The 11,532-nt window shown below is 41.1% G+C and overlaps 1 protein-coding gene across 2 annotated transcripts; it reads right to left on the bottom strand.

The window, feature by feature from the left end:
- Positions 1-4,767: 4,767 nt before the first annotated feature.
- saysd1 (SAYSVFN motif domain containing 1) lies at positions 4,768-8,998 on the bottom strand. 2 transcript variants are annotated; one of them, XM_052033906.1, is made up of 2 exons: positions 8,788-8,998; positions 4,768-6,007 (listed from the first exon to the last, which is right to left on the bottom strand). In XM_052033906.1, the coding sequence occupies exons 1-2, from the start codon at positions 8,968-8,970 to the stop codon at positions 5,672-5,674; spliced, it is 519 nt and encodes a 172-aa protein (XP_051889866.1). In that variant the 5' UTR covers positions 8,971-8,998; the 3' UTR covers positions 4,768-5,671. The 2 variants fall into 2 exon arrangements, with proteins under 2 accessions (XP_051889866.1, XP_051889865.1); XM_052033905.1 differs by having other exon boundaries at positions 8,677-8,998.
- Positions 8,999-11,532: the final 2,534 nt, after the last annotated feature.

Consider the following 11,532-nt stretch of genomic DNA (forward strand, 5'->3'; position numbering starts at 1 on the left):
CTAGTGTGGACTGTAGCAGGGGCCCTGGCAGATATATTTAAAATGTCCTTAGCCATGGGTGCGGTGTCAGAGGACTGGAGGATAGCTCATGTTGTTCCATTGTTTAAGAAAGGCTCGAAGATTAAACTAGGTAATCACAGGCCAGTGAGCCTGACATCAGTAGTGGGTAAATTATTGGAAGGTGTTCTGAGAGATAGGACATATAAGTATTTGGACAGCCAAGGGTGATTAAGGATAGTCAGCATGGCTTTGTGCGTGGTAGATCGTGTTTAACGAATCTTGCGGAGTTTTTTTGAGGAGGTCACTAAGAAAGTAGATGAAGGTAAGGCTGTGGGTGTTGTCTACATGGACTTTAGTAAGGCTTTTGACAAGGTCCCACATGGGAGATTAGTTCAGAAGGTTCAGTCAATGGGTATCCATGGAAAGGTTGTAAACTGGATTCGAAATTAGCTGAGTGGGAGAAGACAGAGTGGTTGTGGATGGTTGTTTCTCAGATTGGAGGCCTGTGACTAGTGGTGTGCCTCAGGGATCTGTGTTAGGGCCATTGTTGTTTGTTGTATATATCAATGATCTAGACAATAATGTGGTAAATTGGATTAGTAAATTTGCGGATGACATTAAGATTGGAGGTGTAGTGGACAGTGAGGAAGGCTTTCAAAGCTTGCAGAGGGATCTGGACCAAATGGAAAAATGGTCCAGAAAATGGCAGATGGAATTTAATGCAGACAAGTGTGAGGTGCTGCATTTTGGAAGGACAAATCAAGTGAGGGCATTCACAGTAAATGGTAGGGCACTGAGGAGTGCGGAGGAACAAAGGGACCTGGGAGTTCAGATACATAATTCCTCAAAAGTAGAGTCACAGGTAGACAGGGTTGTAAAAAAGGCTTTTGGCATCCTAGCATTTATAAATCAAAGTATTGAGTATAGGAGTTGGAATGTTTTGGTGAGGTTGTATAAGTCATTGGTGAGACCAAATTTAGAATATTGTGTGCAGTTCTGGTCGTCGAACTACAGGAAGGATGTCAGTAAGACTGAAAGAGTGCAGAGGAGATTTACAAGAATGTTGCTGGGTCTTCAGGAGTTGAGTTATAAGGAAAGATAGAGCATGTTAGGACTTTAAGAGTGGTGGGAATGTGGAATGGGCTGCCACCTGATGTGGTAAATGCGGGCTCGCTCTTAACTTTTAAGAGTAAATTGGATAGAGAGAGGGGTCTGGAGGGGTATGGGCTGGGGGCAGGTAAATGGGACTAGCAGAATAATGTTTCGGCACAGACTAGAAGGGCCGAATGGCCTGTTTTCTGTGCTGTAGTTTTCTATGGTTCTGACTGAAATGTAACCTTCCATTCCAGAATGAGACTAGTGCAAATACAGTAAAAAAAAACAGAACACTGGAAAAACTCAGCAGAGACAGAAGGTGCAAACTGATATTTCAGATCCAGACCCTGCATCAAGACTGAAAGGGAACAGGAAAGATTGCAAGTTTAATGGCAGTGTCAAGGAGTGGGAGAGGGGCTGGTAGGTGATAGGTTCTAACGGGGCGGGGGGGGGGGCGGCACGGCGCAGCAGGCAGAGGATTGATGGTCAGGTGGAGCCAGGTGGATGAGGAGGGAGATGGAGCAAGGATGAACAAAGGAAATAGAAAATGAAGTGGACAGGTGAGTGTGTGTGGGACTAAAGCAGCTGGGGTACGAGTTACCCAAAATTGGAAAATTGAATATTCATACCAGTGGTAAAGACTGCACCCTGGACCACAGTGGAGGAAACAATGAGCCAGTGCAGCTCACTGGAAGATCCAGCCCTATTATGTAAGGTGTTTACTTTTCTGGGGAGTCTGTGTGCTACTAGAATACCTTGTAGAAAATCACAAGATAAAGGAGCAGAAGTAGGCCATTCCGCCCATTGAGTCTGCTCCACAAGCTAAACTAAAACTATTCCTATCTAGCCCCAATTTCCGGCCTTATCCCCATATCCCTTGACTAATTAGATACCTATCAATCTCCTCCTTAAACACCCCCAATGATTGGACTTCCACAGCTGTATGTGGCAAAGAATTCCATAATTTCACTACCCTCTGGCTAAAGAAATTTCTCCACATTTGCTTTAAACTGGTACCCTCTAATTCTAAGATTGTGCCCTCTAGTCTTGGATTCACCCACCAAGGGAAACAGCTTAACCACATCTACTCTGTCTAGTCCTTTCAGCATTCTAAATGTTTCTATGAGGTCCCCTCTCATTCTTCTGTACTCCACTGAGTACAGTCCAAGAGCCGACAAATGCTTATCATAAGTAAGCCCTTTCATTCTGGGAATCATCCTCGTAAATCTCTTCTGAACCCTCTCCAACATCAGTACATCCTTCCTAAGGTATGGGGCCCAAAACTGCACACAGTAGGTATGGGATAAAGCTCAATTTTAGAGAGGGATGTGTTCAAACTGTCAATTTTTAGAGAGGTAAGTGTTCAAGTTATTACCCAAACTCTGTGCTGGAGCTATCTGATTAATCACACTTCCTCATTCCCCATAGCAGTGTAAATATCCAAATTTGTCTTGAATATTGATTCTGAATCTAGTTACATTTAAGATACAGTTCTGTAATTTTTTTAAAAAATTCATGTTAATTCTGCTCATTCTGAAGAGTACTTCCTTCCTGCAAGAGTGGTGCTCAGAACTGAACACAATATTCCAAATGAGGGCCAACTAGTACTTTATAAAGTTCCCAAACTTATTCATCCCCTTCAAAATATTAACTGCATACACCCTCAAGTTTTCCTCCTCCCCTTTAAAACAGTGCCATTTAGTTTATCTTGCTTCTCATCAATGAACCTGTCCACCGACTTGTTTGTTTGTTTTCAACAACCTGCCCAACTGTTTACCACATTTGAGTTTTGTCTGAGCTGAAAGGTACAGAATTAACATTTTATTGCAGACCAGAGAGCTGACAGAAGAAAATGTTGTTCTTTGTCCATTGTAAAAATGAGCTTATCACTTACAACACAGCATACCTTTGACATTATTGCCTGCAGCTAGATAAATGTTTTCACCATAACTGGGTGTCACTAAGATAAAGACAGAAAGTGCTCAAAATACTCAGCAGGTCAGGCAGCATCTGTGAAGAGAAAGAGTTCACGTTACAGGTCAATGATCCTTCATCAGACCTGACAAGTGAGGAGATATGCAGCAGGTCAGGAAGCATCATGGAGAGAGAGGGGGATGAAGTTAATGTTTCTGGTCAATGACCTTTCATCTGACTGGTCATTATTAATCCTTTTGGATTTAGATTATTGATGCATCATATTTTACTACGAAACTGAACAAGATCATTCATGTTCACTTAATTCAAAAAAAAGTTACGTGTGATTAAATACTGCTGCTACCATCACTGTCATTGGCAGCCTAGATAACAACTTGTGCTTTGCAAAGTACAGCATTTCAGAAGGGACAACCTAGTTGCTGTTTTTCTGTCTGCCATGCTTCAGGACACTTGGCATTAAGCACCACGAAATAATGAATCACAGTACACACCTATTCCACAGACTCTGAACTTCAGCTAAAATATGGGAATTTCTACTGGTAAAAGATTAAGGAAGGAACCTGTGAGCAAAGGAGTGCCTGAAATAATCAGTTACATGTTCCTGATAATTGGATTGAGCATTCTATATGAAAAATAAAGTTTCTTTTTCCAAGTTAAGGTAACCATGACACACAGACAAATGCTTGTCATGCTCAACCACAGGCCTCTGATTCATCTGATGCACCAAAATATCTTCCCAGAAAGCATTCCTATTTTCCTCTGGTTTGCTGACAATTTAGCATCAGTATTTATAAAACCCCAAGGCATCAAATGTACAGGGAATGGAACCCAGCAATAAAATAATTACATTTAACACAATTCAACAGTCCAAAATACATTAAAGTCAGTACATGTAGAGAAAGGTTAAATTCAACAAAATAAATTGAGGGAATATCTACTGCAATCCAATCTTCAACAACACATCTTGGCAGAGTAAGTGAAAAACCCTTTAAGAAAAAAATATAGCAAAACACCACTCACTCAGACAAATATCAGCCTAAAGATTTTAATGAATGCATTAAATATGGTGTAACAAGTATATCCTGTAGGGGAAAAAAAAGGATCTGGCTAAACATTCTGAATCAGAATGGCCAGACAATATTGGACCAGACTCACTCTCTACCTGCACCATTTCCTAATGCCACAGGTTTCTGGCAAGATGGAGTAGGCTCAGAGATGAGTTGGTGTCAGGTATTATTTTTAAGAGTTTATTTTTTTTACTGCTTGGCGTCTGGGTTCAATGGCGAGTGCCGCAATAGGCTGACAGTTAGAGACTGACATCTGCCCTTCTGGACATCTTTAATTTCCACATTTGACTGAATATGCAGAGAATCTAAGAAAGAGCAAGGTTGAGAGCCATCAGCACAAATTGGTCCATTAAAAGAGAGGACCTATGCAACTAGTGTTATTCTAACCAACTGAACGTTAAAGCATACCCGGGCTCTGCACTTTTGAGAAAGGCAGAATAATTCAGAATGGAACAAAACTTTCACTAATCATGCTTTATAAAGAGCAATGAAATCTAATCCACACCTATTAGTAGAAACTGGTTGGTATCTCACACTGTAAAGAGCTATTAGCAGAGCAAGTTTCTTTACTTTCTTCTTGCTGGATGGAATGACAGAAGGAAGGATCACACTGGACTTGCACAGATACTTGCCATTTGTATCCAGAAGAAGAGTGCTATGGAGTAATAAGTCAGGATCATACAAGTTATTTAATTCTTCAATTAGTTAACTTCAGACAGTGGAACACTGTGGCAATTTAAAAAGCAATTTGTCATGTTGAGAAACCAATCTGAGCATAATATTACACAGTATTTAGAAAATGAACATTTAAAAACTGCTGCTACCTACTGACTTCAAAATATTATAACTTCACTACGTGTCATGGATATATCATTTCAGCTTGGATTACGCAATGGTTGGTGCTTCTAATTTGTATGAAACACTGTCCAGAACCACATCATGACTTTAGAAGGAAATGTAGATATTGCAAATTATTTTAAAGAATATGGGTATAAATGAGGTTTGTAGGACTTGGGTGACAATGAAGTTCCCGAGATTCACTCATGATTAATGATGGAAAAAGGCTTTGCTTTTTTGATAAAAACAATCTACTTTATAACAAGAGAACAAGGGGAAGGCATACAAGACTCTCCTCCCCCTAAGAAAGTGGGGACACAGGGATTCAGATTAAACATGTATATTACAAACTCTAGATAAATCATAAGGTAATCAACAAAATTACAATGGTTCCAAGTTTCGTATATAGGGTGTGGACATTACAGCATTATTTATTGTCCACCCTGAGTTGCCCTTAGAGCGAGCTCCTTTTTGAACCGCTGCAGTACATAGGATGCTCCCAGAGTACTGCAGATAAGAAATGCAGGATTTAGATTCAATGATAATACCAGGCACTTCTTTGTGAAGAACTTAGTTTAATTTATCTTTTACTTATTTTAAATGTCTGTTATGTGTGTGCACTTAACAGCTTGGATAATGTCTTCCGCTGACTGTTGACCTTTACTGTGAGAGTGCATTAGTACATAGTTTTTATTGCATTGTAAACAACACAACTCTCAGTTTTGCACAGGGCAAAGTCATCTGCCAGCCAGAGGTCTGTACTGAAGTTCTCGTTCAAACTGTTCTGCTGTCAAACTTCCTTCAATAGCCTTACAACCAGGGTTGAACACAGAGTATGCACTAACTTCTCCTTGTTTCTTTTCAGATGGGTCTCGTGTCCCAATGTAAATCCAATAAAACATTGAGAGGACAAAATATACCAGGCCAAACTCCAACTCAATGAAGAGGCCAAGTAATACCAGCCAAAGCAGGAATTTCAGAACAGTCACAATTGTGAAGATGAAATGATCAGTTTCAACTGGCTGTTCCGCAGAATTTTCTTTGAATGAATTCTGGTTATTTTCTTCCTTTTCCTGCAAAGAAACAGAATTTCCAGTATTAAGCCATGATGATTTTGAGAGGTCCAATTGTGCTAAGCACCCAATTCCCATTAGATAAGTCAGAACAACAGTAATAGTAATAAGAAAGTACCACCAAAATGAATACCAGTATCACCAGATAAACCAAGTTACAAGAAGAGGTGTCTAAATGGAATTCTATTGTGTATCATTCAATACAAAATAACAAGGCAGCATTCTGTGCTCATGGTTGGACACAAGAGCTCAGTTAAAATATAAACTTGTTTTGTATTCCTTCAAGGAAAGTGAAATACCGTCCAACAGTGGGACTTCTCACCCTGGCTATAAAAGCAGGCAAAGGCTGAGCAATCTGAAATGAAGGTTATTTCATGGCCCCACAAAGCCTCTTCATCATGTACAAAGCTCTGTTGTGTGATGGGATAGTAACCACATATCTGGATGAATGGAAGCCTACAATACCCAAGGATCTGGGCCCATTCAATTTATGATATACAAATGCTGCCACCTTCTTCACCAATACCCTGCTTTTACTATAATTTGATACGATTATATTTAAATAAGTTTAATTAGTCACAAAGCAAAAAAATATATGCTAAAAACAATCAGGAAAGTGTTAATTTCAGAGCAATAATATATGGAGTTGAAACAAAGATCAGCCAAGAAAACAGTCAATAGGCAGAGCCACATCAGACAAACCAAGCATTTTCCTACAAGAAGGGGCATCCGAAGTCAAAGTTTCCGAATGATAAGATTAAATAAAACAAGGGACTATTACATCATAAGCACAGTACAGAAAGCAGCAGAACATTACTTGGAATATGGAAAATGCAGGAGGTAATTGAAGAATAAATGGAAAAAAGGGGCATGAGATTTAAAGACAATCTGCAAGGGAACTCCTAAACTCATAGAAACAGTAAAAAAAAGTTAGTGGAAATGAAAGAGCCAATTATAGACAAAAAGTTAATCTTGTCGTGGCAGAGGGCAAAGCTGATCTACAAAGCAAGTCCTTCCACCAATCTTCATAAAAACTGCTTGGTGTTGACAACATGGTACAGAGGAGTGATACTGGGATTACGGATAACAACTAAAGCTATTCACTGTCAAGTTTTGGAATTTCAGCAGAGTTACAGTGTGGTCCTGAGACTGTGACTTTTAGTTGGGAGAAGGCCTTTGGCTTCTTGTCAGTCAGGAGTAGTGATGTGATCAGAACAAATAAGCTACTGTGGAATAGAGTCAGGGTTGCTCACGTCACAGAGCTGAGTTTCAGCAGGTCTTTGTGTTCTTTCCAGAAGGCATTGACTGCCCACTGTCCTGGATAATTTTACCTTTCAGTGGGATAAGGCCTTGGGTGTTTGGGCTGTAGATGGCCTTGACAGCTGTCATGGTTGTCACTAAGTGGCTGAGCCTTCTACACTTTGTACTTACCTTCTGCCCTTCAGATCAGGGGCTTTCAGCTGGATCTCAACTTCAGATGCTTTTAGAACTACTCGTTTTTCCCCTCCCTGGCTGGGCAGCTTTCTATCCAGGAAATAGATTGAATTTACAGCATCTTAGCTCCTCAATCCTCTGGTCATTCTCATCAAACCAACTCTGGTGGTTCTTGGTAGAGAAGACAAAAGCCCCACGCCAGCTCCCAACTGAGGGAGTTGTGAAGGGGTTTATTTAAGCTTAAGATGCTCAAGGCTACACACCTTAGAGAGAAAACAAGGATAGCCTATGAAAATTAAGAGTGGGAGGGGAGAAAAGGAAAAACAAGAACAGAGGAACAAGGCAACAGGATCACAGATCTTTGAGGGGGAAAGGTTAACTGATAGAATGGTTCAGAAAGTTTATTAGGATAGATAAATACATGACAAAAGACATGGAAACACCATAGCCTTGCCAAATATTTTGCAACCCATCAGCTGAGATCTTGGCACCACATTTTGCAAGAACTGCAAAATCTTAGTGAGGGTACAGAGATTGTTTAGTAGAATGATACCTGGGATTTTAGTTTCTTAGATGAGAGAATCCAATTGCTCTCCTCAAAAGCACAAAAGACTAATTTGAGCAAAGAGGCCAAAGTGTTATTTAAAATCATTGAGGAATTTTGATGGAGAAAGTTGGGAGGTATATTCCACTGCCAGGAACCATAGGACACAGAATTAAAGCAACTGGCAAAAGAACAGGGAGAGAGATATTAGCATTTAAGGGAGAATTTCTCAAGTTTAGTTTTCCAAGTCTGCTTCCTGCAGAGCTACAGCAGTGGATGCACAGCTCAAGTCACACATATTTGGAGGATGAATTTGCAAGTTTAGAAAGAGCAAATAAAAATGGGGAACAAAAATAAATTAGACTAGCATCAAAGCCAAAAGGCCTTCTTGCTGTGCTGCAAAATAAAATCATTTTAGGTTCAATTGCTATTTCTCTGAACTGCTCCTACCTCAGAACCCACCTCAGAAATTCCTTTGCCAACCTCCTGTGGATCCCACTGTTACAAGTACAGGTGCTCATACTTCGTACACATCTGAGCTCCGCCATGAAACCAGGAATCTCCCCTCCCCTCCCCACACTAACACTAATCCCTTCCACGGTTTGAAACCATCCTATTGCATCCTCTGACGCTCCTCTTTGACCCTCCTTCCTCCACTCCCCCACTCCACCCTCCTCGCCCCCCGACCTACCCTGGCTGCCCTCCGGGCTCGTTCCGAGATCTCCCCGTCCGCTAGGGCGGTGACACGTCCCGAGGCCCCGCTGCCCTCGGTTTCCAGCCCTGGGGCCGCGGCCGCACTCACGCTGCTCTCCAGCGGGTCTTGGGGTGGCTCCCGCTGCTCAGCCTCATCCCTCCGGGGCCGCAGTCTGTGCCACAAGCCGCTGAAAACCCCGGCATATCCCCGGCGCTCGCTCACCACCGACAGCGGCGACCTCCTCGCTGCCACCGCCTGCCGGGCTCGCCATTCCGCCAACTTCCGCTCCATCCTGCGGGGCGGAAGTGTCCCAATTAAAGGGTCCCCGCTCCTATCTGCGGGGCGGAAGTGTCCCCGATTAAAGGATCCCCGCTCCATTTTGTAGGGTGAAATGTCTGCAGTTAAGGGATATCTACAGCAAAGGAAAATAGGAGTGGAGTAGGCCATTCGACCCTTCGAGTCAGGTCTACCGTTCACTATGATCATGGCTAATCCTTTACCGTTATACTACACTGACGCTCTCTCCCCATGACCCTCGATGCCTTTTGTGCCCTGGAATCTAACAACCCCCTTGTATATTCAGGGACTTGGCCCGGCTCAGCAGCAGCAGCATTTGGTCAGAAGGATGTGAGTTCAAACTGCATTACAAAGGTGTGAGCACAACATCAAGGCTACAACATCTAGTTGTAGGACAGAGCATCACTTCTACGGTATTAGTGCTGTTGTTTTTCAGCTGAGTCATGTTAAATCAATATTAAATCTGCACCCAGGTGGATGGAAGAGACTCCATGACACAATTTTGAAGACCAGGTGAATTCTCTCTGGGGTTCTGGTCAACACTTATTCCTCTAAATGAGAATGCAGGGTGTCAACCCAAAACATCAACAATTCATTTCCCCCGAAGATGCTGCTCGATCTGCTGAGTTCCTCCAGCAGTTTGTTTCTTGCTCCAGATTCCCAGTACCCGTGGTTGCTTGTGTCTCTAAACAAGAATGTCTGATTACTTATCTCATTTTGTGTTTGTGGGAGTGCACTTTACACAAAATGTTGCTGAATTTCCGATATTCCAACACTAATTACACTTCAAAATGTAAAATAAAGCACTTCAGGATGCCCTGAGTTTATTACGGTAATTTCTCAATGCAAATATTTTTGTTATTACATCATAGAAGACAATTGCTTTATACAAAATGATTTTATTTTCACAAAATTGATGGAAAGGTTTCCTATTTCCAAGATGCCTATCATGTTACAGAATAGTAAGCAATATACATTGGACGTTGAGTCAAGGCGAGAGCAGAAGAAGTGGATTTTAGATCATCTGGACTTGATACATAATAGAGATTTTAGAATAAGGATTAGGAACTCAAGGGTAATCTCTTGGTTACTCTGTTGCTATGGATCATTTAGAATGAAAGAACAGTGTAGAGTGAAGGGTTTCAGTTTCCTGGGACACTAGATCTGCTTTTTGAACTGGGGAAGTTTGCACATCTACAGCGGTGAGGCATCTGTACCTTTGAAGTAAGAATAAATAGGGTAGTGAAGAAAGATTTAAACTATCTGGGATATGTTTCTAGCATAAAATGTTTTAAGATAGAAAATACTGGGTTTAGAGAAGAGGAAAAATCTGTAAGGACATTACTTGCCATTAGGTTAGGCATAAATCTTTCGCTGGATATGTCCAATTTAATACAACTGGTCAGTTCTATTCAATGAGTTAGGTGGAAGGACCTGAACTGTATGGATCTTATATTGACATATTCAGGATCTGGTGTGATGTTTTCCTGCTTTTGTAATATGTAAGAACATAAGAAAACGTGAAGTGCGAATATCAGACAGAGATTCTTGCTGATAACCACTCATATTACTGAGGTTCTACTGACATCACAAGGCAATGTTAGTCCTAGTCAAAAATATGGAAGTCACTCATGAGAATAACATGAAGTGGAGTAGGAGGGGTTTAAAGACCCTAAAACATAACAATCACAAGTTAATCTTTCAAGTGGATGCAACTAAATAAGCCTTCAAATGAACTCTTGATAAATATTCTTTTGTACATTAACCAATTTGTACAATAATTGGGGTAACATAATGATACCTGGACATCGACAGTTTACTGTTCTAAAAGGAAATACAGAAATAAAGATATGATAGAGGTAATGCAGAAAGTACAGATCCAAGAAATAAAGTTAAAGCTTTATATACTCCAATATATGTTTAAGATTGCAAGTTCTCAAAGTCAAAGTTGAGTTTATTGTCATGTGCATAAGTACATGTATGCACAGGTGCAATGAAAAACTTACTTGCAGCAGCATCACAGGCACATAGCATCAGATAAGCAGCATTCACAAGAAAAGCATAAATGAAACAAATTATACACAATGTTTACAAAAAAACACAATTAGTACAAAAAAAGTCCACTTTAGTGCAAAGCGATCATAGTGTTGATCACAAGTCACAGTGCTGCTAAACTGTAGTGGTGATTAGGGTTTAGCTGAGTGGTTCAAGAACCCAATGGTTGAAGGGAAGTTGAACCTGGTGGTGTGGGACTTAAGGCTTCTGTACTTCCTGCCTGATGGTAGCTGTGAAAACCTGGCATGGCCTGAATGGCATCTTTGATGTTAGATGGTGCCTTCTTGAGGCAGTGCCTCCTGTAGATAGTACTGATGGCAAGAGTCAGAATGTGCTTTACAAGAACATTATGTAGACCCAGATGCCCAATGGGCAATAAAACAGGATATTGTGCCATCAACCACTAAGTTCATTAGCATATGTCTGTGGGAGCACAGCTGCGCAGAATATTCTCAAAGCTGTAAGATCATGTTTGGAGACACAGGAGACTGCAGATGCTGG

The sequence above is a fragment of the Pristis pectinata genome, chromosome 19, assembly GCF_009764475.1.
Source record: "Pristis pectinata isolate sPriPec2 chromosome 19, sPriPec2.1.pri, whole genome shotgun sequence".
NCBI classification, from domain to species: Eukaryota; Metazoa; Chordata; class Chondrichthyes; order Rhinopristiformes; family Pristidae; genus Pristis; species Pristis pectinata.